The sequence below is a fragment of the Parasteatoda tepidariorum genome, chromosome 6 (assembly GCF_982258835.1).
Source record: "Parasteatoda tepidariorum strain Cologne lab strain chromosome 6, Ptep-v5.0, whole genome shotgun sequence".
Taxonomy (NCBI): Eukaryota; Metazoa; Arthropoda; class Arachnida; order Araneae; family Theridiidae; genus Parasteatoda; species Parasteatoda tepidariorum.
Genome location: NC_141760.1, coordinates 104,885,974 through 104,912,745, shown reverse-complemented (window position 1 = coordinate 104,912,745; position 26,772 = coordinate 104,885,974). Strand labels below are relative to the sequence as shown.

Sequence of the window (26,772 nt, the reverse complement as noted above, 5' to 3'; positions counted from 1 at the left end):
AAGAAATATAAGAATCAATTTATAAAGAGATTAGATACTTATAAGCTTAACTCAAACAAAAGTACTTACTCAGAATTCTGTGCTAAATCATCATACATCAAAACAATTATTCTTTCATCAGGGATGCCGTGTGTGTGCAAAATCTGATATGAATGACAAACATCAGCCTAAAACATTAATAAAACATTTAGAGACATGATTTTTCATTCAATCGATAATTATTAGGGGAAATAATAAATATTGATCAGATTTCAAAATCTGATATGAATGACAAACATCAGCCTAAAACATTAACAAAAAATTTAGAGACATGATTTTTCATTCAATTGATAATTATTGGGGGAAATTATAAATATTGATCAGATTTCAAAATCTGATATGAATGACAAACATCAGCCTAAAACATTAATAAAACATTTAGAGACATGATTTTTCATTCAATTGATAATTATTGGGAGAAAATTATAAATATTGATTAGACTTCAAAAGGTGTTGAGAAATAGATAAAATACTGCTACATTTTAGATTTTCAAATTCATGACTTTTCATGACTAATTCCAAGAACTTTTCATGACTTAAAGAAGTTACTACTTTCTCCCAACAAAAACAGAACAATAAATTTAAAACAGCATTATAATAACATTAATTGAAATGATAGATATTAACAAAACAGCTATACTCTGCATCTTCATATTTATAGAGTTTAAATTTTTAAAAAAAATGGAGTTAAGAAAGAGTTGAAGTAATAAAAATAGCTGAAAAAAATACAAAAGCAAACTTTTTTTTTTCCACAGAATTATATTTTAAAGATACTTTACTTGATCATCAGAAGGGAAAGAAATACTCCTGGTTCTTCTGTTCTCATTTCGGAATAAAAAAATTTCGCCAATGACTGGCTTGCTTCAGATAGAATTTTAAATTGAGAAAATAAATATAATAAATAATAATAAAAATTCTGAAACCACAGAAGTTTAAAAGATAATTCGCTCTAGAAACGATATTTTTTCTTTCATTTTTTGAAATAACACCATAATTTTTTAAGATCATGATAAAAACATTTTATATTTTAATAAATTATGTGGGTGAGTGGGGATTTCGTTATTCAGATATTCATAACACCGTGAAATTGGGGGGGGGGGGTGTAGCAAATTCCATTTTAAAAATTAGATTTTCTTAAACAAATAGTTAAAATCACGACAAATTTCGTTCAATACCGAAATTCATGATTTTCCAGGTGCGCAGATATCCTGTATTTATTAGGAAAAAATTAAATCTTTAATTATAAATATTAATCAGATTTCAAAAGGCGTTGAGAAATAGATTAAATAATAGTAATAATATATTAAATTATAGATATATCTCTATAATATCACTATTCAATAATTGTAACATATTTAACTGCACGAGAGTGGATAATTTTAATTTTACTTGAAATTAAATAACAAATATAAACTTTACTTGATGACGATAATTGTCCCATGTATTAGATCCGGCAATTAAAACAGCCCATAGTCTTCCATTTTTAGGTTTTTCAAGATACTCAGGAATCGAGCGGAATGACAATACAACGCTGACACTTAAAACAATTAGTAATGCAGAAAAAATACGCATTTCCATAGTACTGTCAACGGAAAAATAATATTCTTTTAGTGCAGAATAAAACGATAAATGATATGATTCAAAACACTTTTAAACTTTTATAGATAATTTTATCATAAAAGAAGCCTGTTTAAATATCATATAAGCTATCACAGCAGTATTTGTAAACAAAGAAGATCCTCGTGATGATGATAGTGCAAAGTGCAGTTAAACGGACAGAGATAATTTGATTATTTTTATGTTTTATCTGTAAAGTTTATATGTTATCTGTAAATTATGTTTTATCTGTATCTCAGGAAGTAATGTCCAAAATATGCATTAAATAGAACAATGTATACATACTTTGAATAAAAATTACTTTTAGCTTATTAGTATTTTTTTCACTGTAACTGTTAATAAGTTATTAATTTCAGGAATTTTTCTATCTGTGGCCTCGCCTCAAGTGTCAAAATATAAAACAAAAGGGTTTTAAAAACGTATTAGTCTGAAATTTTAAGTGAAGTAGGGATTTTAATCTATCTTTCTTTAATTTATCCCTTAATTTATTTACTTGATAAAAGCTTATAATCTTGTATGGCTTATGTAATTAAGTACACAAGCTTGCATTGTATGCGTATCAATAAATAAATCAACTTAAAAAGTAGTGAAACAAGATTATTAGGATGAAATTTATTTATTTCCTTTTATAATTTATGCTATTTTCTTTAAAATTTATTCAGTGTTTATGTTTAAAAATAGTTTCATTAATATTTTCTTATCTCAGAGTCTTATACTTATAAAGTTTGCTTTTTTATCTGTAACATCTTAATTATTGTATTTTTTTTTTTTTAATTTTATCAATAACTAAAATGTTTATAAAAACACAAAATAGCTTTACAATATATTATGTAAAATCAAGAGCTTTTCTTTTAAGGTGCTACATACTTTCACTCCTTTACAATACTTATTTTTTTAAATAAAATTTATGCATTAATTATACATTTTACTAGCTTATTTTGTTTGTACACATTTAATTGTGAAATGAAAGAATGATGAATTGCAATATATTTTGTTTTAAAAAAATAATAAAAGATATAATTTACTTGATGACGATAATTGTCCCATGTATTAGATCCAGCAACTAGAACAGCCCACAGTTGTCCATTTTCGGGTTTTTCTAGGTGAAATGACAATGCCGTAGTTGCACATGAAATAATAAATAAAGTTGAAAGAATTTGAAACTTCATTTTACAATTTCTTTGTCATAAAAAAGTTTTCTTTCAATGAAGAGTAAACTAATAAATGTGATGCCAACAAGATGTTCTCAAAAATTTATAGAAAAATTTATCATACTGTTTAGATTTAATAGCTGTACAAATATTATGGTTGCATTGTTTAGCACATGGTTAGATATCATTAATTGTAAAAAAAAGTTCTCACGTGATAGTGCAAAATTCTGTTCAGTACTGATTACATGGTTTTTTATCTTTTCTTATCCTTGTAAAAACGTGATCAATCAATATGCTGTTACTTACTTTACCTGCAATTGATAACACTACTTATTTCAAAACATGCATGCAATGAGTTGATAATTTAATTTTATCATGTTTGTTATTTTTTATGTTTTCTTTTTAGTTTTCTAAATACTTTAAATAAATTTATTTAACATTTGAACAAGTGTTTGTTTTAATATTATTAATAATTAAATCTGCAAAAAAAAAAAAATTTTTTTTTTTGTCTTAATTGAATTGATTCCATTTTTATATTAAAAGTTGTTAATTTTAAAAAAAAAAAGCCCGAAACACAGTCTTACCCACTATCACTTTCTTAATTATTTTTTGTTGGTTAATGTTTATAAATATGTTTGTGCACATATTTTAATGTTATTTATGAGGTAGATTTCTAGAGTTTTGTAGAAAAAAATAAAAAGAAAAGATAGATAAGATTGTACTTTTACCCCTTCTTTCTGAAATGAATATTTAATAAAGTTTTATTGTGGGTTTTTAATTGATATTCATTGTCAAAGTAATTGTAAGAGTTGATTCAATTATACACCATTTGATTATTTTTGACAGGTTAGATTGTAAGCTATTTTTAATTTCTAATATTCTACAAATATACTTCATTTTTGTCTCTGAGATAAAGTTTCTTTTCTTTAATTAAATGGCGAAAACTAAATATAACCGATACTATTATTTAGTGATAAGTATCATAAGAATAATTTACATTTTGGAAAATAAAGTTTAAAATAGTACCAGGAAGTTAAATCTTTGACATCTATTTCTAAAAAAAAATTTTTAGTTCGAATTAGTTATTTTGAATCTAACCAATTCTTAAACTCTTTTTATACAGAAATTTTAAATCTGTAATTGCAATTCTTTTAAATTAATATTAATTTATAGTAGGTTTGAGTATTCCTACTTTGCAGTATTTAATTTTAAAAATTAGTATGTTGTTTGATATTGTGATTATGATTATTATGTGATTTTTTTGTAAAATTTATCTGTGTTTAGAAAGTTTGATAATATACTTAGGCAGTTTTTAATAGGCTGCTATATTCCCATGGTTAGAGCATTTGATTTTGGTCTGCCAGGGTTCAATCCTTCATAAGCCAATAAAACCCACCTAGTATATGGGATGTACATGCTCTTAAAATATGTGGAATCATAAGTCCTGTCACTGAGCAGTACCATGGGTACAGGGATCTATGTCTAAATTTCGTAAGTGGCCTCTTGAATGAGTGGTGCTGCCATCTATATGGAGTGTTCTGATCTAAGCGCACTTTCACCTTAGTGGTGCTCTCTTGTCAAGCAAAAGGTTTTCTATTCTTGCTTAATTTTCTAGGACAATGACTGACCAGCTTGGCTTGTCCAAATGTCATTTAAAACAACACTTTCATTCATTAAAGTGTCATTCTTTACTAACTACTCACCCCGTGGCAGAATCGCAGCATTACTGCTACATTGTCGCAGAACATTACAGAGTTCTCGCAGAAGGATTTTTCTTTTAAAAAAGTTTACAAAAATTACTTTTCTTTGCTACGGAAATTTACATGAAATACTTGAATCCTGAATTTAGATAATCACTTTTTGACACGCTTAATTTACGCCAATAGTATCGTAAATCGATGTAATGTTTTGATAGTATTTTCAGCATTTATGGCTATTGATTTTCAGGTGACTTTTAAATATCCAGATACAGGGTTGGCAAGATTTTGCCGCAGGTGGAAAAAACCATGGTAAAAACCGTCCTGGCAAAAACAGGTTTTTGCCAAGCAAAGTGGCAAAAACCTATATTTTCCAAGATGAGAGGACAAAAACACATTTTTGATACAAAATTATTCCTAAAATTGAAATATATACTATGAATATAAATAATTACAAAAAAATTAACAAAACTATTATTCCATAATTAAATGATAATGTATCATTTTAGTAGTTTAAAACATTATTGATTGGAAAATTTGTGATTATTCTCTTTTTTCCAGTGAAATGAACTTATTTTTAAATTAATACAAATATAATTTAAAGCATAAAATATCTATCAACATGTGTAGTTAATTATTGTACAAATAATAATTTTTTATAATAAATAATAGTATTATACAAATAATAATATTTATTTGTAAAAAAACATTTATTTTAGGATTCTAAAATGAAAAGAGATCAAAAACTTTCAATCTTTTAAAAATTATTACCCTTAGGTATATTAATTATTAATATGTTAAAAATAATTTTTTCATGTAATGTATCAAAATTATTATTCCTTATGACTGATTTAAATTTGTTTCAAGTATTTTGTAATAATAATATTTAATCAGCAATTTAGATAATTTGGTTTTTGCCGGTTTTTACCAGGTTTTTGCCGGCAAAAACTCCAACCCTGTCCAGATATGTTTCAAACAATATGGAAAATTCGAATCATGCATTTGAGTATTTACTTTTTAAGGCAATAATTCTATTGAATTTTTGGCAGTTATTGCTATTGATTTCTCCATAGTTTTTAAATCCTATATTTTTTATGCGATATTATTTATTACATCAGCCTAATCTTGACACGAAGTATGAATTGTAGGAGTCAGATTCACTTGATTTCCTCATTGATAATTTTTTGCCCACGATATTCATGTGACCGTAGTCGAGGACAAAACTGACCTTGTGGCAGAATTTTTTCCAGCATTCTGTGACAATTCTCTCTAGTACTAATACCTTTCTGAGAGACATTTTTTATAGTAGCAAATATATATGTACTGATTTAAAGTAATAGAAGCACTATTTTTTAATAAAAAAAAGCCTTCATATGTAGAACGGGAACAGAATATATTTTTTTACTTATAAATGCAAGAATTTTTTTTTAAAAATCTAAATATAAGCGAATGCATATTCTAATATTATTGGCGATAGTCTCCTGTTCTAAAAAATATTTGTATTGTTAATCTTTTTTAAATTTTTGCTATTTGGAAATTACTTTTTATAATACCAATCTGAAATTCTAGCAAGCCAATCATTGTTAAATTTTTTTTATTTTCAAAAGAAGGTAGAAAAAAGAATCACTCATTTTTTTCCACCTCCAATATGCGAGAAAGGCATTTTTTGAATATAATTCTGCAGAAAGATAGAAAAAGTTCTGTCGGAAAAAAAAATATTAGAAAAACTCTGCAGATAAAAAAAAAACTTCTTTGCTTCTTAAATAAAATATCTTTCTGCAGGATCTCTGTAATGTTCTGTACCAATGTCGCTGTACTGCCACGGGGGGTTCTAACGAATTGAAAAGTAACATACTATGTACATTTTGCTTTTGGCAAAATAATGAACTAATTTATTTAATTTATTTAGTGCTCTGTAAATCAGTGATTTGCTGTTTTGAAGAAATGTGCTTTAAGAAGAGCCTTGCAAACTGTTCAAGCATTAAAGATCTGTACTGCTGCTATGGTATATGCTTATTTTATCATTCTTTTATTTCATGGTGATATTGTTCATTTTTTGAAAGAATTGCAATGTAAGAACTGGATTTTTTAAAACTTTTTTCGATGTTTGATCGAATTTTCGTATGCACGTCTCTTGATTTCTGAGAAAGTTGGCTATCTTGTAAATAAATCTTAAAAGGATAATAGATCATGTTAAAATACTTAAAAAACATAATAAAGCATCATTGTTTTTCACTCAAACAATGATACAGCAAAGTATGTGAGAGAATTAGATCAGCTCAGATTTAATAGAATTTCTATGTTATGTTAATCTAAATAATATTTTAATTCCAAAAATTCTAAATTTGAAATAAATTAGTTGAACCGTTCCTGAGGTATAGCAATTTAACTATATACAACTTTTTATAATAAATGTAACTTTAAAAAACAGAAAGAAATTGCTATTTCTTTTCAAAGAAATTGTAACTTCTTTTCAGATAAATTGCTATTTCTATACAAGGAAATAACAATACATAGAAATAGCTATTTCAATACGTTCAAGAAATCATGTATCTATGCTTAATTAAAATATTTCTATTAATTTATTTATTTTTAATAAATGTAAATTATTGTAAAAGATGTTGAAATAGAGTTCTAGGAATTTATTAAAACAGTATATTTTATGTATGAAATAGGGTGGCTACTAAAATCTGTAACACTTTAAAAAAAGGAGTTAATTTTGATCATTTGGTAAAACAATTGTTCTCTCTATCTCTCTACTCCTATTACAGTGGAAAGTCGCGTATCTGAAATCGTTTGGACTTCCGGAAGTCTGGATATTAGATTTTTCCGTATAATAGACCCAAAGGTAAACAAAGCTTAAAACGATCTGAATCTAAGAAGTAAAAAGTAAATAAACATTATTTTTCGGGCAATAATGCTTTAGTATTAGAATGATATCTAATCAATCAAAAACAAAATATTAGAAAAAATAATTATTGCTTAAAATATAGAAAACGAAAAAAAAATTTGACAGTTATGAAAATATGAATTGCTCTCTCCTCAATTTTGAACTAGAACGATGCAAGCAAGAAGGGGAAATTCCCGTCATTCATTAGGGTGGGTAGGTAGAGGAGAACAATTCCTTTCCTCCTTATTTATCATTCAAGTTGAGGGCAGGGAAGTGACAAATTCTTATTTTCTCTGCCATCATTGGCTATCAATCAAGCATGAAGGCGTGGCATGCTGATTGGGTTTTCTTTATTTTTTCTTGTGTTACTGAAAGTGACTCCTCCTCCACGTTAACGTTTGGTGCGTTTACCCTTTTTCACAGCATTTCTTCTTTCCCTAACACTCTAATAAAAAGGTTCCAAGAAATGCCTCTTTTACTAGCCAGCTGCAAAGGAAAGGGGGAAGGGGACTCGCTTGTGCTCAGTTGAAAACAAATCTCCCTCCTTTCCTGCATTCCAGAGGAGGAGTGTCACTAATGATCACTCCACAGTCTTGATAGATCTTCTCTTCCCCTTTCTGGTTATTTATGGGTTCAATGCATAAATCACTAGAAAAGGAAGAAATGTGTCGAAAAACCTCTTTTTTTTTAAGAGGGGGGAAGATGAAGAGATGTTGGTTTATTTTGATTGTTAAAAAATGACCGGGAAAGGGACGTTGCACTATAGTAGCTTCTTCTAAAAGTGCATATAATTTTTGTTTAAAGCAAAATATTAAAGTTTTATTGTTGGTTTGTGAGACTGCACACATGTTTGTGCGATTATATCAATGGTTGCTGAATTTACATAGAAAAAAAAGTAACAGAAATGGCGTATCTTTTCACTGGAGTTAGGAAAGTATCACTTTGTGTTATCCCCAGTTTTGAAACCTATCAGACAAAGACTAATATTTAACTTTTTTCATTTGCCCATGAGATGAATTGGGATGGTAAATTAAATGTTTTTTTACACGTAAAAAAATTAAAATTTCAACTTAAAACTCGTGTATTATGTTTTGTTGTAGTTTCTTGTATTAGTGAAATAAAAAAATATGTTGATTTTTTGCATTTTTTCCCCAAAAAGTTGGAAAGGGAAGCGGTTAAGAATTACTTTAAAAAATTTTTCATTGAGCAACTATTATAATTATATATTGTTTACTTTTAAATACTTCATTTATCAATTAGGAAAAGTCAAACGATCATGAAAGTTTTAATGAATGCGAACTCAAAAGTATTTTATGTGTCTTTTTTTTTTTTTTTTAAGTTAATGATTTATATTACAGCTGCCAATTCTACTGGAGTTAGCCAATTTTTCCTGGGTTTTACATATTTTTGAAACCTGGGAAAGTTTCTGTAATAAATTCCTATCGAAATTGATTTTTTACTTTATTTTTGTCTTGTGTATTTAAATAAGAACTAATATTTTAAGTAAGTATTACAGCTAAGTATGTCTCATTTACGTGATCTATTTTTTAATTGACTACAGAATATGTTATACTTATCTTAAGGAAATTCAATACCTATTAGTAATCAAAATTGGCAAGAGCAATGACTGACAAGCTTGGCTTGTCCAAGCGTCATTTTAAACAACACTTACTACTGATTCAACAACACATACTATTCATTCAAGTGTCATTCTTTACTAACTACTTACTTAATAAAATAAGTTCTTATAATACTCCTTAATATGAAACATCGGAAAAAAAACTGTGATTGTTTTAATTTCTTCATTAAATTTATATTTCTTTCCAATTTTTTCTTCTTAGTTTTTACTTATTTAAAAATAATTTATTAAGTCATCATCATAGTTGGCCAGACAGCCCAATATGAGCCAATGCCTTCCTCTGAAGATTTCTCCATGACGACTTCTGATTTATCTTTGATCTCCAATTCTTTTCATTAATTGCAAGAAGATCGGACTCCACCGAGTCAGCCCATCTTAACCACACCCTTCCCCGCTTTCTTGTCCCAGTGGGTTTAAAACACAGCATCTTTTTTATTATGTTGTCTTCACTCATTCGAATCCCCTGGCCGATACAATTCATTCTATTTATTTTTATGTATTAAATAATATCAGGTTGTTTATAAATCTTGTACAGTTCAAAGTTAAATCTCCTTCTCCAGTTATTGTTTTCATTTACACCACCAAGTATACTCCTCAAAATCTTCCTCTCAAATATTACGATACAATTTTCCTCCAGCTTTGTCACTGTCCAAGCTTCAGAATTGTTTGTCAAGACTGGCCGGACAAGAGTTTTGTAGATTAAGAATTTCATTTTGGTTACTATTCAAAATATAAGTGTTTCTTCAAAATTTTAAATTTATTTTTTCTAGAACATATTTAGAAACACTATCCTTTAAAAAATATATAAATTTTATGTATTAATTAAATTTCACTTATGAATATAGGTTTTTGACATTTTCGACATTTTTGACAGTGAGGTTTTTGACGTGACGGTTTAAACCATGGTTTAAACTGTCAAAAACTGTCACATATCAAAAACCTGCCAACCCTGACTCAAGTGCAATCTTTAAAAGAAGACAGGAGAGAGAACCTGTGAATGTAACAAGATTTTCTGACAGAGACCCCAGAAACTTAATCTTACACTTTGTATCTTACAATGTAAGTCTCGTTAATTTAATGAGTTTTGAAGATATTTTAAAAGTATTTATTATTTCAAAAAGATAATTTCTATTGATACTATCAAAAGCAGCCTTGAAATCAATAAAAAAAATTATGTGTTTCAATGTTAAATTCCATTGATTTTTCTAAAATCTGACGGAGACAAAATATCTGATCTTTAGTTGATTTTCCAACACGGAATCCACATTGATATTTTCCTATTTGTGAGTCAATAAATGGTAACAGTTTAAGATATGAAATTTTAGATAGAATTTTATAAGTTACTCAAAAAAGACTAATGCCACGATAGTTGGCACAGATCATAGGATCTCCTTTCTTGTGAATTGGGCACAAAATGCTAATATTCCAATCCGTTGGCATGATCTCAGAGTGCCGATGTCAGTAATAAGTTCAAATAAATTTCTCAATAAGGTAGGTTCACAATTTTTTAGTAGTTCTGCTGAAATAAGATCATGTCCCGAAGCCTTCTTATTCTTTAAGTTTTTAATTGCAGCCCTGATCTCCTCAATAGTTGGAGTCTTAACTTCGATGTCATTTATGAATTCAGGTGCAATTATTTCAACATCCTCAAAATTTTCATTAAGAAGTTCATTAAAATGTTCATGCCATCATTTTAGCATGTCTTGTTTATCACTAATAATTTCAAATTTGTTATTGCATAGACTAGAGGTCTGTTTAAAGTCCAATCGACTGCAGTTGATTTTCCGATAGATAGATGTTCAACATCTTTAAACAATTCTTCATCAAGGAGCCTTTTCTTTTGCCTAAAGATTTTCTTCACCTTTTTTCTGCGTCTATGGTACTCAATTTAATAAGTAATATATCATTAACTCAAAAGACTGTAAGAGAAAAAACTATTGTAAGTGTGTTATTTTTTAAAAAAAATAAAAATGGACTTCAGTTACCATCAATATTCAAATATTCATGTTCTACCTAGTTTCTTTTTTAAAAAATTATATACAGATCATCAGTTTTACTCATTAAACATGTGTAGTTTTTTTTTAATGTTAAGGTGACATCTATATTTTTTTACAGATAAAAATGATGGCAGGTACTTCTAATAATCGAATGAGTGACGAGGAGCTTCTTCATTTGCCACCTCAGGAGCTACTTCGAAGATTTAGAAGAGCTGAATCTGAAAATGTGAAGCTTATGATGAGTAATGGGGCCTTAGTGAAAGATATTAATCAACGAATCCAGGTACATTCTCTTTAATTGGTTAGATTGGGATATTTACTTTTATTAACTTTCAGATCAGTTTGGACATTGATTGGTGTGTTTCATCAGCTGGTAAAGATGATTGAATCATGCATAATCTCTATTGCAACCTAAAAGGGTTGTTAATAAGTTAGTTTCTTCATGACTGAAGAATCTGTCGTTATATGTTTTAATAAATGGTTTTGTGGGAAATTTATTTATTTTTAACAGGGGGGATTGCATTCGGGGTGTAACATTTTCGTAACATTCTTCCGAGTGTAAAAACTGGAAATAAGACGTGGTTTTCCACAAAAATCACTAGTATCTCAAGACCATATGTTTTCTGACTCTCGCGAATCAAAAAATCCGGCGAAATTTTGAAACTTTTGCTATATTCTGTTAACGAAAAATTTCCATACATGTGATTCTTCCGCCAGTTAGATTTATTTAGTTTGGCAAATTTTTGCCATTTTGAAAATTTGGAACTGCTTAAAATCAAATGTCGTGATTCGTATTTACGCAATTGTAATATTCAACATCGATTCTTGTATTTACGCGTGAATTAAAAACTGCGCATTGCTATTATTATTCACTCAGTCTAAAAACTTGAACTTTTGATTTGCATTCACGTGATTTAAAATTCAATGATGGAATTTTTATTTTCATGTTTTTTAAGTCCAATATCATAATTCATATTTACACGATTTTAAAATCAAATATCGCTTTTCCACCCTCTGATATCGAACCGAAAAATCTCTTAATCATTTTATCATGATCATGTAAAGTCTTTGAAGATTACTTTGCATTTTGTTAATAAATATAGTGTGTAAAAATATTTTTTGAGTGCTTAAAAAGTACTTAAAAGGTGCTTATTTTTTGTTGAAAGATTTAACTATGCACCCTGTTCCAGGGATTTTAAAAGCCAATGCCCCGATTAATATTCACATGATTTTAAAATCCAATATCAATTCTTGTAATATTCTTCATTAGTAGGTAATTTAATTATAAATGTTAATTCAAAAAATTATATTAAATATGACACACCATCCTATGTAAATTTTTATCTTAATATCAATTTTTTGCACATAAAATTTTCAGTTTTTTTTCACTTTGTGTTACAATCACCCCTGTTATAAGATTGTAATACATTCTGACAGTCAGAACTAGTATATATTGAAACTTCAGTGGTTACTACTTTATTTCTATATTTGTAGTGTAAAACATTACTTTTTTAAAATATTAGTGGTGAGTAGTGCAATAAAAAAAATAGTGAATATCGCTTTTTTGCAATTGCTTTTAACTATTAATAGTAAGGAAACAAGATTCAAATACAACTAATTTTCAAATCTGGTTGTTGCAAATCTTGCAGAAGTGTTGATACAAATCTTAAATGAGAATGTCTCGGGTTTACTCGATTCTCTTTTCTGTTAATTTATCTTATGCTTTAAACTCTGAGTAAAATCGTAAATATTTGATAGTTTTCTAGAATTTCTTGAAAGAAAAATTTACTGTCAGGAAAGGCACAAAAAATTGAAGGTTGAAAGAAGAAAATTAGCAACATGTAAATTTTTCATTTTAAATTAAAGCAATTATTATTATTTTTTTTTTTTTTTTTTTTTTTTTTTTTTTTTTTTTACAATTGTCTACTTTTTACTTTTGTAAATTTTGAACAACTGTGAAAGTTGTTCCTCCAGAAGAACTTGTCCCTTAAAAGTAGTTAAGTAATTTGTAATCACTAGCTACATTTTAAGAAATTAGTTGTAGCTATTGTTAACTACAATACAAAAGCAGTTTTTCTATTCACTGGGAATGGGTAATGAAAGGAAAATCTTAAAATACTTATCTATCATCTTATACAAATCTTCTTTTATTTAATTTTCACAAGCAACCTAATAATGATTATTTATGCTACTCTATAGTATGTAAAAACTTTTAAATATAAAATACCTATAACAGAAAGTGCCGGAATAGCCTGATTGGAAGGGCGCCGGACTCGTGTTGGTGAGAACGTGAGTCAAGCTGTGGATAATATACGGACTTAATATTTTTGTGGATATAATTATTTGTCGACTTTTTTACGGTATCCAGCACTTTTTTTTAATAGTACCTAACTTTCAATAAACCAAGGTCAAAGAAATTTTTGCAATTCCAATTCTACAGCCCTGATTTAGAACCAATCTTAATCATCCTTTGTTTGTGTGCATTTTCATTAACTGTTATTGACATAATCAATGTTATGCAACTGATTCAAGAACGGACGTGTTTGATTTTAATAGCAAACTTGATCTTATACACTTTCATGTTATCATTTATATTTTTACTCTTAACTTTCCCTTTTTTTAATCCCTTTTTTTTTCTTATTACTCAACAGGTTTGAGTTAATATGAAGCTACTGTGTTTTGAAATCTAATTATTATATATTTGTTATTATTATACTAATAATTATTATATATTATAGGATTATTTCTATATATTATTATTATATTTGTTTTAAAACCCATTTTAGGCCCATATGCAAGAAGTAAGGAATCTCAATGAAATAAATCAAAGGTATCAAGATGACAATCAAGAGTTGAGGGATTTATGTTGCTTTCTTGATGATGACCGCCAGAAAGGGCGAAAACTTGCCAGAGAATGGCAAAGATTCGGGAGGTATACAGCTAGTGTGATGCGTCAAGAAGTTGCATCTTATCAAAATAAGCTGCAGGAGTTAGAAAATAAGCAACAAGAGCTTATTCGAGATAATCTCGAACTGAAGGTAGAAAGAAATCTCTTAAAAAAACCGGTTTGAAAAATCTTTTTTGTCCCATAAGGTTTAGTGTTATTTTTTGAGAAATCAAAATAATTGATTTTCGCTTAAATTGCAATATATTTTATACTAATTTTATGTTAATTTATTAGAAATTGCAATAATTTAAATTATTAACTGAATAAATGTATTATTGTTAAAAGAGTTCTGCTTCATTAGTATTTGTAAAAATATATTTAAGAATTTATTCAAGTTTCTTTCATGAGAATAAAATGTCATATGGTAAATATAATTTTAAGTTTTTGTTTAAAAAAAAAAAAAAACAGATTAGAGGTTAACTCAATTTATAGCCTAAATAAGCTCAAAGCATAATTAATTTTTTTTAAATAATTATAAAGTATAAAAAATTAATTGAAACATAATTTTTTTGTTTCCGAATTGAATCTGTAAATGTTTTTTGTTTTAAATAAACAGGGTGCATAGCGTGTTTAAAAAGTGCTTGTTATTTAGCTACATTCTTAACCCCTTAACGATCGGTTAATTTTCAAGAAAACGGTCATAAAAGTGCCTATTTTTTTACAGGTAGTTTAAAATAAACTGACATCTAGTTTAAAATAAACTAACTGCAATTACCTTAAAAATATCCTGGTACTGCCATTTGGTGTGTAAAATGAGAAATAAAATGTTTTCCATGCAAAGGAAATGAATTAGTTTTATTCTTATTGGCGCGTAACTAATAAACACTTCAGGCCGAAAATTTCACAGGAGCGAGAAAGAACGGGTTATAACCCCTTATATGTGCTTTTTTTATTCAGGGTTTGTAGAAAATGCTTAATTTTCTATCTTTCAAAAGAGATTTTTTCTTTGCCGTGTCCATTACCATTTTAAATTACAAAAGATGCATGATTTTCGTAATTTTCTCTGCAATATTTATCAGAAACTAGTTATTTTATCATGATTATGTAAAGTTTGTGAAAATGTTTTTGAATGTTATTGATTTATGTTCATAAATTAAGAACTTTTAAACAATAGAAAAAAATAATTTTATAACTGCACAGATCCTAATTATGTTTTTTTTGGGGGGGGGAAAGTGATTAAAAATATTTTTTGAGTGCTTAAGTGCTTGTTTTTTGTTGAAAAATCTGGTTATGCTCCCTGAATAAAGATTTCATTTTTTTAAATAAATACAATACTGAATCATTGTTTTTATTGTTAGTTATTTTACTTGAAAGATATGCAGTTATGTAATTATTTTGTGCTGTTTTTGATTACGAAATTAAAAAATGTGTTTACTGGGAGTGTCCTTGAGATATAAATTATGTTTTTTATTAATTTACATGTTCTTTTTTAACTATTTAAGCTTTATTCCCTGTACTGTTAAGTTTAGATCTAAATCTAGTCAAAATTATTCAGAGTGTTTTTTATTTCTTTAACAATTATTTGATCCCTCTTTGAAGTTATTTAGAATTATTTGCTTTCCCAACAGAAATTGTGCCTGTGCTTGGATGAGGAAAGGTCTCGTGCTTCTTGCAGTCATTGTGGTGAGCCCCTGAGCTCTCGAAGAGATGATGGTGATGGCAGCAGTAGCTCAACAAATAATGAAGAGCTGGGATTGCTCACAACTGTTCATTCTCCTTTTTCACCTCACAGAATGGCACAAAATGTTGAGGACTCCATTCAGAGTCATCGCTCTGTCATTAATGGTTAGTTTTTCTCCTTCTTGAATTTTTTATTTTAGTTTAATGTTTTGTTTGTTATCACTGGTTTGACAATTGAATATTGTGAGCTGTGGTAGCTCAAGGGATTGAGTGTTCACCTTCCAATAAGGTGAACCGTGTTCAAACTCCAGCAATAGCTAGTCGATACAAATTCTGTATCCGGCTTGCACCGACCACAGTGCTGACGTGAAATATCCTCAGGGGTAGACAGATCATGGGTTAAAGTCTCCTTGCTGTCAGGCTAACCATGGAAGATTTTCCTCTCCTTGTAACGCAAATGCAGGTTAGTTCCTTTGTCTTCTGGATTGTGTTTCCAAATTGCATTGCTACGGAGTTGAACATTAGTGTCCTAAACTCAATAATTGGGTCGGCTGCTCAACGACGGTTATGAAATAAAATAGATTTAAGGTGGACCTCATTGCATGTACGCGCCAGCCATTTAGACTGCCTCCAGTAAACCATAAAAAAATGTTTACTTTGTGATTGAAGTAAATTCCTTACCTCTGATTATCATTTAATAATGCACTAAACATTTTGCTTTTGCCATCAGGCTGACCATCCTGATTCCCGCAAAAAGTCCTCCACAAAGGCAAATTTCTACCAGTACTTGATCAAGGAGTTCCCTTGACTTGTGGGCTGGGTTCAAAATTACAAGGCTACGGAGTTGAACATTACTAGTCGTAAACACAAAAATTAAGTTAGCTGTTCCACAGCAGCTATAAAATATAATAGTGTGGGTCAGCACAAAATTTTAAGAAAAATGAATGAAACATAGGCTCATTTTCTATGATGGTGAAACAGTTCTTTACAATTTAAGGAATTTCATTACCTCCCTTTGACAGTGGAAATTTAAAATAATGCCAATAGTGATTTTGGATTGATAATTTAATACTATGCATTTCTCTGTGTTTAGATTTTTAAAAAATTTACTTTTTTTTAGTTATTTAAACTGGCGAAAAACTACTGATTTAGCTAAAACTAAAAATTAATTTTAATTTAAATTACACAGGAGCAAAAATATTTTTCAAAAATCTACAAACAGGCAAGCGTTATATACTGAATTATCTTTCTAAAAATGCTGATTTCAAAATTACGTTCATATACTGTAATCAGAAAAAATCTGTGGAAAATCTAAAATGCTACTCTCTGTATTTCTTTAGTTTTGATTGATGCTGTAAAAAGTACTGCAGAGAGAATTAAAATTAAGCATTAATTTTTTTTTTTTTTGCGAAGATAATTGAAAGCATATATAGAATTTCTCTTCCGTCTACCACCCTTTGATAGTGGAGTTCTGAAGTAAGGGAGGGAAAGGGCCTGTGGAATGATAGTTTATCTATAAATTATAGTAATTTGATATGTATCTATAGATGTTTGACATAATAGGTATTAGAGACTTATAGGCATTATTAGTCTACAAGTTTTATTTAATACATGTAATCAAAAGACAAAATTGCAACGCCTTTAGTACTCTACCTAATAATTAAATTTTAAGTTTGTTTTATGTGTACAATATTTTTAACACGTTGACTACCGTGTGACCCATATTCGGGTGACAGCAAAGTTTCTGATCGGCTACTTGGGAAGGATATCCATATGTATATGAAAATATATTTCACAGGAAGTAACGAAACTTATAATAGAAATAATACAAAAAGGATTTATTAAGAAAATTATTGTGAGCATCATAAAAGCTTTCTTGTTCACTGCTGTTTGATTCACTGAGAAATAAGTTTTTCATTTTTCTTTTTAATATTTCAACAATTTAGGGTAAAGGTTTTAAGTTATACTCCTCTTTACTCGGCAAATATTCAAACTGATCATGTAAAGTGGTGAGATAAGAAACAGATGCAAAGCAACAGACACAAATAAATAGACATGATGCCAGAAAAACTAACGTAGCAAGATATTATTCTTGTGATCACCAGGCACTCGCATTGTTAAAATATTGGTGGGAGAACTTAGCCGAATACCATTCGTACAGCGGTACTTCGGGCCTGAAGGAGATTTCACTGTAAACGTGTGCGGCAGTCAACGTGTTAAAGTATAGTTGTGTAAGAAAAATATTGTTGCTAAAAATATCAATATAGTAGCGAAGACATGAAAAAGGCATGTTTTCTTGTAATTTCAATCTTATAAAATATTTGAAACATGCTTTTTCTGATTTTTTTCTTTTAATCAGAAACAATTATTGTTTGGTATTGCTTTTTTATTAAAATAGATACAATTCAAAATTATAGCTAATTGCTGTTTAATTTTATAATTTATATTAATTGTTATAATTTTTAAAATCTCTTACAGTGCAGGTTCTTCAATATATAAAAAATTTAGAAAGAAAAGTGCAAGAACTTGAAGAAAACAAGCTGAGAGAAATGGTACTTTTATTTTATTTTTAATCAAAAAATAAGGTACATTACAACGATATGTTTTTCAAATAAAAGTTTGTCATAATTTATTTGCGAATTGTTTTATTTTCACCAGAGCAAACTTCATACATAAGGAATTTTAAATATCATTAATTTTAAATGTTCTTATGTATATATTATTGGAAAAAGTTTTAGATTACTTAATATTACTTATTTAAATTTAAGGATTACAATGACCGATTCCAGATTTAATATTATATATATATATGTTAGGATTATATGAAAGTTTAATCTCAATTGAAATGCACTCAATTTTAAAGATATAAGTGATACACAAAGTTGATAGCTTTTTAATAGTGTTACGTCCCAGTGTATGTCTTATTCACTGAAATAATTTACAAATCTTATACGTGTTAGGCATCTTATGATGAATAGTTATTCATTTATGAATTTTACCTCTGAATAATATTTTTTTGTTGATGCAATATCATTCCTGAATCAATCAAACCAAGATTTTTGGCACTCAACTATCTAGAATTAGCAGCTTTCCTTGTGTTCATATTTGTCTAGCTTTAGCTCATTTAAATTAATGTCTGTTTATTTACATACCATGATTATGATTAATTTTAAGCTCTTAGAATTATTTGTAAATGGAGTTATTACTCTAATGATAATATAGCATTGCACACAAACTGTCAGTTTGTATAAAATTATTCTAGAATTTATTTTTTGAACTGCTCATGAATTATGTCACACTTTTTTTCAGTTTATTTTACCATATTTAGCTTTTTGCCTAAAACATGTCTAATAAGTCTCTAGCTAACTTGAGTGTGTGCTTTAATTGAAGTTGATTAAAGTTATCTTAATACATTCAAAAGGCACAGCAATGGGCTAAAATATTTCATTAAGTTTGCAATTTTTGCAGCAGATACCAAAAAGAAAAACATTGGATTGTCTTTAATTTCTTTCTATTGCCAAGGTCTTTTAATTATTAACCCTTTGTACCTAGTTACTATTACTTAGTTACCTAGTTACTGTACCTAGTTACTTTGTCCCTAGTTACCATTAAACATCAAAATTTAAAAAAAAAAAAAAAAAAAAAAAAAAACACGAAAAGTTTATGTAAATATTATAACTTAATTATTCTAAACTAGGAAATAATATATTTTTATTTTAAAGAAAATTTTGTTATCACTAATTCCGATTGATTTATTAAAGTTTAAAAAATCAGTTCTTCCAAAGTTCCACATTTTTTTTTAAAAACGTTAATAATTATTAAATTTAATTTTGCTTTCAAAATATTCTTATAAAAGAAATTTTCCTATTTGAAAAATATTGATATTAGTTTGCAATTTGTATATTGTTAAAGCTTTGATGTTATTTTTTTAGTGACTTTTTTTTATTATTTTAGAAAAACAAAATTGGACATAAATACTACAACAAGAGTAATTGGAATGATGGAAATAGTAGGGACCTGAAGGTATATATTTGTTTGGTTATATAAATATGCTTTGTTAGATAATATCAATTTGGTTATTATTTAATCTTCTTCTACAAGTTGGTAATATTCACTCAAAAGGTTTGAACAAAAAACATTTCAAGTCTGCAAACAAAACATTTTTGTTTTAAAGTGCAATGTTATTTATATTCTTAAAAATTAAAAAATATCCAATCATATGATTCTTCTACTAGTTCGAAGAAGACAGTTGATTTCAAACTTCTACAAATTAATAATTTGTATTCTGACAAAACTTTCTCGCAGTTTCGCTAATCTAAAATTTAAATTTTGTTACTTATGCAAAATCTTATTAACAATGCATTTCTTCTAGTAGATGTATTTGGTATAATTAATTTATAGAAAGGCCTATATTTTTCTACTGAAAACAACTAAAGCACTTTTAATAGAATTTCATAATTGAATTTAATTTTTTTAAAGTACCTGTGTAACTTGAAACCTGCTTATTTTAAATTTTTCGCCTTTCCCATGAGATTCGAGGTACACAGGTCAGACTGTATAAATTTGTGCATGTAGTACAATAAGTATAAAAGGTTTAAATAAAAGAAGGAAAAAAAAGATCAGTGCACGTCTTTATTTCCAATTAAATTTTTTGTATAACAAGGGGGCAAATCTTTGCTTGTTTAATTCATAGTCCCCACAATTTCTACTTGATAATTTTCATTTCACGAGAAATAGATTGTTACATCTAAATTACAAATTGTTCATTAAAAGATTTCAATTCCCTTGTATTAGACAAATTTTGTTCCCCAATCCATTGGAATAATATTCTAACCTAAACTCTTAACTTGATTATCATTGCAACTTAACCTGCAATTTTGTTTTTTCAATTCCTATTTAATGTATGTTTTTATTAAAAAAAATTGCAAAATGTATTTCACCAAAGAGATTAATTTGTAGTGATAAAAATTCATTTCTAATTATGTTTTACAAATTTGTGTTCATTATTTTAATTGTATGTCTTTAATAGACATCAGTTCGCATAGAGCTTATCGCATAGAGCAAATAACTAATACACTAAATATAAAATTTAAAAAATACACTAAATAAATTATATCAGGGGAGAATAACACCAAGAAGAGAATGATAAATAAATATTTTTAGAAAAATAACTTACAGGTAAAAAAATAGTTTATTTTTAAGTTGTTTTTTCCCCTCTCTTTATCTTACTGAAGAAAAAGTTGGATTTATGCTAACTTATTTCTTGTACTTTTCCAATTTTTAAAAGCATATTTTTGATTGTATGTAGGCATAAGTAATTATTCATCTTTAGTGCAATTTGAAAATGGTTTATATTTTTTGAATAAATTATATTGCTTTATTGTGGTCTTCCAAATTATTCTATTTTACTTTCATATTTATGTGTGCCAAAAAAATTATGTACTTTCTAAAGATATACATTGTTTTGTATAAAATTAATGTTTGAATGAAAAAATTAATGTCTGAATAAAATTAATATAGAAATGACATTTTATAGCCAAATGAAAGTTTGTCTCTTTCAAAACCAGAAGCTGTTGTTCATGCCATGAAAGTAAGCAATTAGAACTTATATTAAACTTTTTGAAAAACTGTAATTTATTCAGATTCTAAAAGTAGACAGTAAAAAAAAATCATCTAAACAAAAACAGTAAATAGTTTACTAATTCATTACATGGTTTCAGAGTTGGCACGGTTTATAATCATTTGCAATCCAATGCAATGTCTCTAATAATGGTTTCAGAGCCTGATACTTCTACGTGTGGTTGAGGAGAGTCAGTGGTTACACGAGGGATTAAATTTCAAAGTGGCCAGATCTTTATAATCTTTTTTTAAACTTTATAATCTTTTTTTTAAACTAAGTGGAAATCTTTCTTAAAACTAATGTTGTTCATTAATATTTTATGAAACTCAAATTAGTTTTAAAATCATGAATTTAATTGGAATGATTTTTCAATTCAAATATTTTTAATGTAGAAAATTGCAAATGTAAATATATCTCAATAAATTAAAACTTGTACTTATTAGTGTAAAACAGTAGGTATTTTATTTTCCTTAAAATTTCCAATATATTTTTTTTTTTGAAAACTTTCAGATTTGCAAAAATGTATGCTTTATATATTGATAAATTATTATAATACAACATTCTATAGAAAAATATTAATTCTTATGTAACTCTTGGTGAAAGTTATAAATATTGTAGCCCATTACATTTTAAAAAGAGGATGTTTCTATGATTTTTTAATTCATGTATATAAACTTTCAGACTTTAAAACGTCGATATTTTGTTAGTTAATATTTAGAAGATCATACAAACAATAACATTTGGTTTTCTCATATATTTTTTAAAGGTATTAGAAATTCATGAGCAGATGGAGAAAAATCTTGAAAGTGATTTAGAATCTGAGGAACTGGCAGAAGGCGAAAAAGCATTGGTTCGAGAAATGTGTAATGTAAGACAATTTTTATTATTTTTGCCTTTTAATAGTAATTAGTGGTTTAGTTTCAATAATCCGAAGTAATATGGCAGAATCCAAAGTAACAAAAGGTGTCTTTGTGCTGAATTATTAATTGAAGAACAACACGATAAATAATATAATTTTAAGAGCACAAAAAATTGTATTAATAGAGTCAGGCTATCATAAAAATTTCTCTCCAATCATGATGGTTGAGCTGCGATGGCTCAGGGGATTTAATGTTCACCTTCCAATCAGGTGAACAGTGTTTGAATCCCAGCCATGGCTGGTTGATACGAATTCTGCATCCGGTTTGCGCCGACCACAGTGCTAACATGAAATGTCCTCAGTGGTAGACAGGTCATAGGTTAGAGTTCCCTTGCTGTCAGCTAACCGTGGGAGGTTCTCGTGATTGGGTTCTTCTTGATTGGAATTATTCTTTAAACAAATCTGGATACCTGAACATCAGACTATCAATCATAGATGCTTGACTATTTTAACATATAAGATCCTTTTTTTCTTTCTGTATCAGCATATGAAAACTATATTAACTGTCTTAAACTGCTTAATTCCATGTGCAAATCCAAACAGTTGAAGGAAAAATTTGGAAACTTGAATTTTGTAAACTAATTATCGGACAATTTTTTGTGCTAGACTTCGCACACAGGTACTCTAGCTACCAAGGCAGGAGAACCATCCCCTCTGCAGAGGATCAAAATTGTGATGGCATGTCTTTGGATCATCCTCAGGGATGTTTCCCAGACCGTTGCCAATACTCCATTTTGCAGCTCTAGTGCGATGCAAATAAAGTACCTACCTCAGACAACTATTTGTCATTTATAGGGTATCTGCGCTACTGGAAAGTCATGGATTTCGGCATTAAACAAAATTTGTCATGAAATGTCATGATTTTAATTTTTTTTTTAAAAAAATCATGGAAAGTCATAGATTTAGGTTGCCAAAAAATCTAATTTTTAAAATGGAATTCCCCCACTCCCAATTTCACAGAGTTCCGAATATCTAAATTTCTAACAAAATCCCCACTCATAGCCATATTTTATTAAAATATAAAATGTTTCTATCCTGTTCTTTAAAAATCATAGTGTTCTTTCAAAAAATGAAAGAAAGAACATCATTTCTAGAGCGAATTATCTTTTAAACTTTCGTGATTTTAGAATTTTTTTATCTATTTATTATTAATTTTTTTTATCGATTTAAAATTCCAGTTTAGGCTTTTTATATTATACTTACTTTTAAGAAGAAATAAAACAGGTTTAAATAACTACATATATCTGACTGTATTTAGTTATTTGCTTTTGTATTTTTTTTAGCTATTTTATTGCTTCAACTCTTTCTTTACTCAGTTTTTTAAGTTTAAAATCAATAAATATGAAGATGCAGAGTATAACAGTTTTGGTTATAACTATCATTTCAATTAATGTTATAATTCTTTTTTAAATTTAGTGTTGTGTTTTTTTGTCAGAGAAAATAGTGAATTCGGTTAAGTCAAGAAAAATTCTTGGAATTATTCATTCATGGAAAGTCATGGATTTGAAAATCTTAACTGTAGCAGATACCCTGCATTTAAAATTTTGCTTCTTAGCGTTCTTGCTTTAACTAAGAGCCTAATATACATATTTTGGTGTGTATATTTTATAAAGTTAGAGCATTTATTTACTTAATTGTTAGCATTTATTTATTAGCTTATCCAAAGCTGGCCTTTTCAAACCATGAAGTAGCACCTTGAGAGTGTATTCAATGTGTTTTGTTTTCTGTTTGTTTATTACATATTGCAATGCTGGGCGGGGGGCACGACTATTTTATTCTTTCTGTCAAAACAAACATCATTTTAATCCACGCAAAAGATAACTTTACCATTTCATCAAAATTATATTGATTTGATATAAAATGTTCTCTTTTTTTAATGCTAAGATTTCATAATAGATTTTGAAAATATGTGAGAGGATAAATGACAGCTTGCATTGCACAATAAAGTAATGTACGATTACAGTAACAATAATAAAAAATTTAGTAATTTTATTTACAGGTCGCATGGCGGAAGTTGGAAGATGGGCCTACTTAAAGAAGCAATCTGAGAAAAGACCACACCCGTGTATAGTTATAATTTTTTTTAACGCTTTTAGATCAATTGTAAGGAAATACAGTCAAACCCCGCTATAGTGAACCTTCAAGGGACCGAAATTTCCTTTCACTATAGCCGAAACTTCACTATATCTGTTTCGTAAACAATTTTAACTAATAGTTCCTAACTCCCCCCCCCCTTTATTACCTATTATTTAAATCAATGACCAATAAAATGAAATGCAAAAAGGCCTGAAAGATAATACGTAGTAACAAAAAATGTGTTAACTTTTATTTTTTATTAATCTTCGTCTTGCGTACAAAAATAAATAGTAATAATTTAGTAGTAAATAATTTAGCTGATAAGCAATCCTCAATATCAGATATGGAAACGCTTCCCGATACGATAGTTTTTCCTCAATTTATGTCATTCCGCTTTTTATACCTGTTTAATCAGCCATTCGAGCACATAAAAGTTATCTCACCAAATCGCTTAGCAATTTCATCGGTTTTGACTTGAAGCATTTATCCAGATACTGGAAAATTCCTGCTTTTATGAATGCTCAACCAACTCAATAATGCTATTAAATAATGAAGCAAGCACGAAAAAATGCTTGTTGCTACATTCCATGCTGTAGATGGTTTTAAAAATCGTTTATGTATTTATTTTGAAGTATAAATTTCAAAATTATTACAAAAAAATGAAAATAATCCAGTCGAAGAATGTCTAACTTCCTCTCTTTTGTTAGTTCACTATATCCAAAAAATTAACATTATACGTGTGTCGCAAGGTACGGGAGCAAACATCTCGTTCCGATATCAGGGAGTTCACTATAAACCGTGTTCACTATAGCGGGGTTTGACTGTAGTTTGTAAACAGGAAATTGTAAGGTAAATGATATGGGTCTCAATGACTAACCAAGCCACTTTTCCTTTTCTGAGCATCACCATTTTGTATAGAATTACATTCCTTAAAAAACAATGACATTGATCATAAAGAAAGAGCCAAAATAGAATCTTTCTAAAGTATTAAAACAATTTAATAAAGTTGTATTAAGATAAGTGATAAAAACAAACCAATAACAAATATTGAGTGCCTTTCTTGCATCTTGACTTAGCAATTGCATTTGAATAAAATATTGTTTTTCTTTTTTGGATATATATATATCTATGCATTTATTAAGCATGGTATATTCTACTTCTTTTTCAAGGTGGGGAAAATAGATTTACTGTGCTTACTGCTTTAATTTGGCATTTTTATGTTATTAAATATTTTCACAAATTGCTAAATGCATTTTTTTTTACAATTATCTGTAAGAAGAAAATTAAGTTTTGAAGAATAAATCGTAACTATTTTTTGCAGAATAGTCGTGATTGATCCAGAAGTAAAGTTTATCAAATGAAAATAAAGATAAAATTCAAAATAAATGTTTATAAATTTTAAAAAATTTAATATTTCCACAAATTTTTAATAATATTAAACCAGCTAAATTAATATTTTTTACAGTTCATAAGAAATAAGATTAAATTTTAAAGAATATATAGTGACTATTTTTTTTAATTACTTTTTTTTCATAATTTATCAATAAATGGAAATATAATCTATCAAAGAAAATAAATTACATTTTTTAAAAATTATAGATTAAATTTAAACAGATAAAAGAAAGATTAAATTTTAAGAATAGTCATGATTAATCAAAAACAGAAATATAATTTATCAAATGAAAATAGATGTAAGAAAGAAATTAAACTATTAAAATCTAGCGAATCAGGATGATGATACTAAAAACAGTTAAGTTATAGTATGAATCTTGAATATGTTTCAAATACACACAGCTCAACTCTTCCTTGTTTTCCTTAGCAATCAAACAGGCTTTGGTGTTTTCAGTCTCTTCTTCTCTGTAGTGATTCATAAGCTTTGGATTATGTTGATATATTATCCTAGTTTATATATTAGATTGTGTTCATATATTATCCTAGTTTATTTATTAGTGTGAGGCCTTGAATATGTATATGTACTTCTTTTTTAACAGCAATTCAATATACACATATTAAAGGTGTTTGATACAGAATGCTGAATTTATTTGGTTATGGAAAAATTTCCAAATTTTTATCACAATTAATCCTTTTCTAGAATTATTCGTCATATTGAATAGAAAACAAAACATGCAAACAGTGTTTATATATTCCGTCCTCCCCCCTATTAATGGTGAACTGCATACTGGGGGGAATTCAGCACTGTGACACTGTGTACAAGTCAAAATAAGCATTATTAAATTTTATTTCTGTTTGGATCCTGATTTTTTTCCTTCAAAAAAAGTTATAGCAGAAAATTGATATTATCATAGGCCTTACTCCTTTACTTATATCAATACCAGCCCCAAATCACCTTTGTAAATATTGTATATATATATATATTTCTTTTAATTGTGTATGTTAAAATGCATCATGTAATACTTCAAGATGTTGTTATTTTTTATACTTTAATAAAAAAATTAAATTGAATATTTTGGTTCTATGTATTAAATTTTACATTTTTTTAATGAAGGGATTTTACAAATGTTGGTGTTTTTGTTAATAAAATTAATTCTTATTGATGTAA

At 27.8% G+C, this 26,772-nt stretch overlaps 2 protein-coding genes across 6 annotated transcripts in view; one reads left to right on the top strand and one right to left on the bottom strand.

Annotated features, from left to right (window-relative positions):
* LOC107448500 (legumain) overlaps window positions 1-2,875 on the bottom strand; it is a 25,888-nt gene extending 23,013 nt beyond the window's left edge. The window contains exons 1-2 of one of the 2 annotated variants that reach the window (XM_043052746.3): window positions 2,682-2,875; window positions 70-167 (exon numbers count right to left, since the gene is read on the bottom strand). In XM_043052746.3, coding sequence (XP_042908680.2) covers window positions 70-167; window positions 2,682-2,825 — 242 coding nt within the window. In that variant the 5' untranslated portion in view covers window positions 2,826-2,875. Of the gene's footprint in view, window positions 1-69; window positions 168-1,458; window positions 1,949-2,681 lie in introns of those variants that run through there. The other variant, XM_043052745.3, reaches the window with a different exon arrangement.
* Window positions 1,770-26,772, top strand: Ccdc85 (coiled-coil domain-containing protein 85). Of its 4 annotated transcripts, none has more exons than XM_071178310.2 (10): window positions 1,770-1,931; window positions 6,414-6,509; window positions 11,149-11,313; window positions 13,817-14,068; window positions 15,546-15,762; window positions 18,076-18,149; window positions 19,552-19,620; window positions 21,134-21,187; window positions 21,984-22,085; window positions 24,136-26,772. In XM_071178310.2, exons 2-10 carry the CDS (start codon window positions 6,507-6,509, stop codon window positions 24,169-24,171), a joined length of 972 nt encoding a protein of 323 aa, XP_071034411.1. In that variant the 5' UTR covers window positions 1,770-1,931; window positions 6,414-6,506; the 3' UTR covers window positions 24,172-26,772. The 4 variants fall into 4 exon arrangements, with proteins under 4 accessions (XP_071034411.1, XP_015919218.1, XP_015919222.1 ...); XM_016063732.4 differs by having other exon boundaries at window positions 1,793-2,100; XM_016063736.4 differs by lacking the exon at window positions 1,770-1,931 and adding an exon at window positions 2,076-2,512.

Excerpts from the sequence above, each read along its gene's own strand:
- Ccdc85 (XM_071178310.2), top strand. Across the intron at positions 11,314-13,816 it reads ATATTAATCAACGAATCCAG|GCCCATATGCAAGAAGTAAG; the intron begins GTACATTCTCTT and ends AACCCATTTTAG. Across the intron at positions 14,069-15,545 it reads GAGATAATCTCGAACTGAAG|AAATTGTGCCTGTGCTTGGA; the intron begins GTAGAAAGAAAT and ends CTTTCCCAACAG.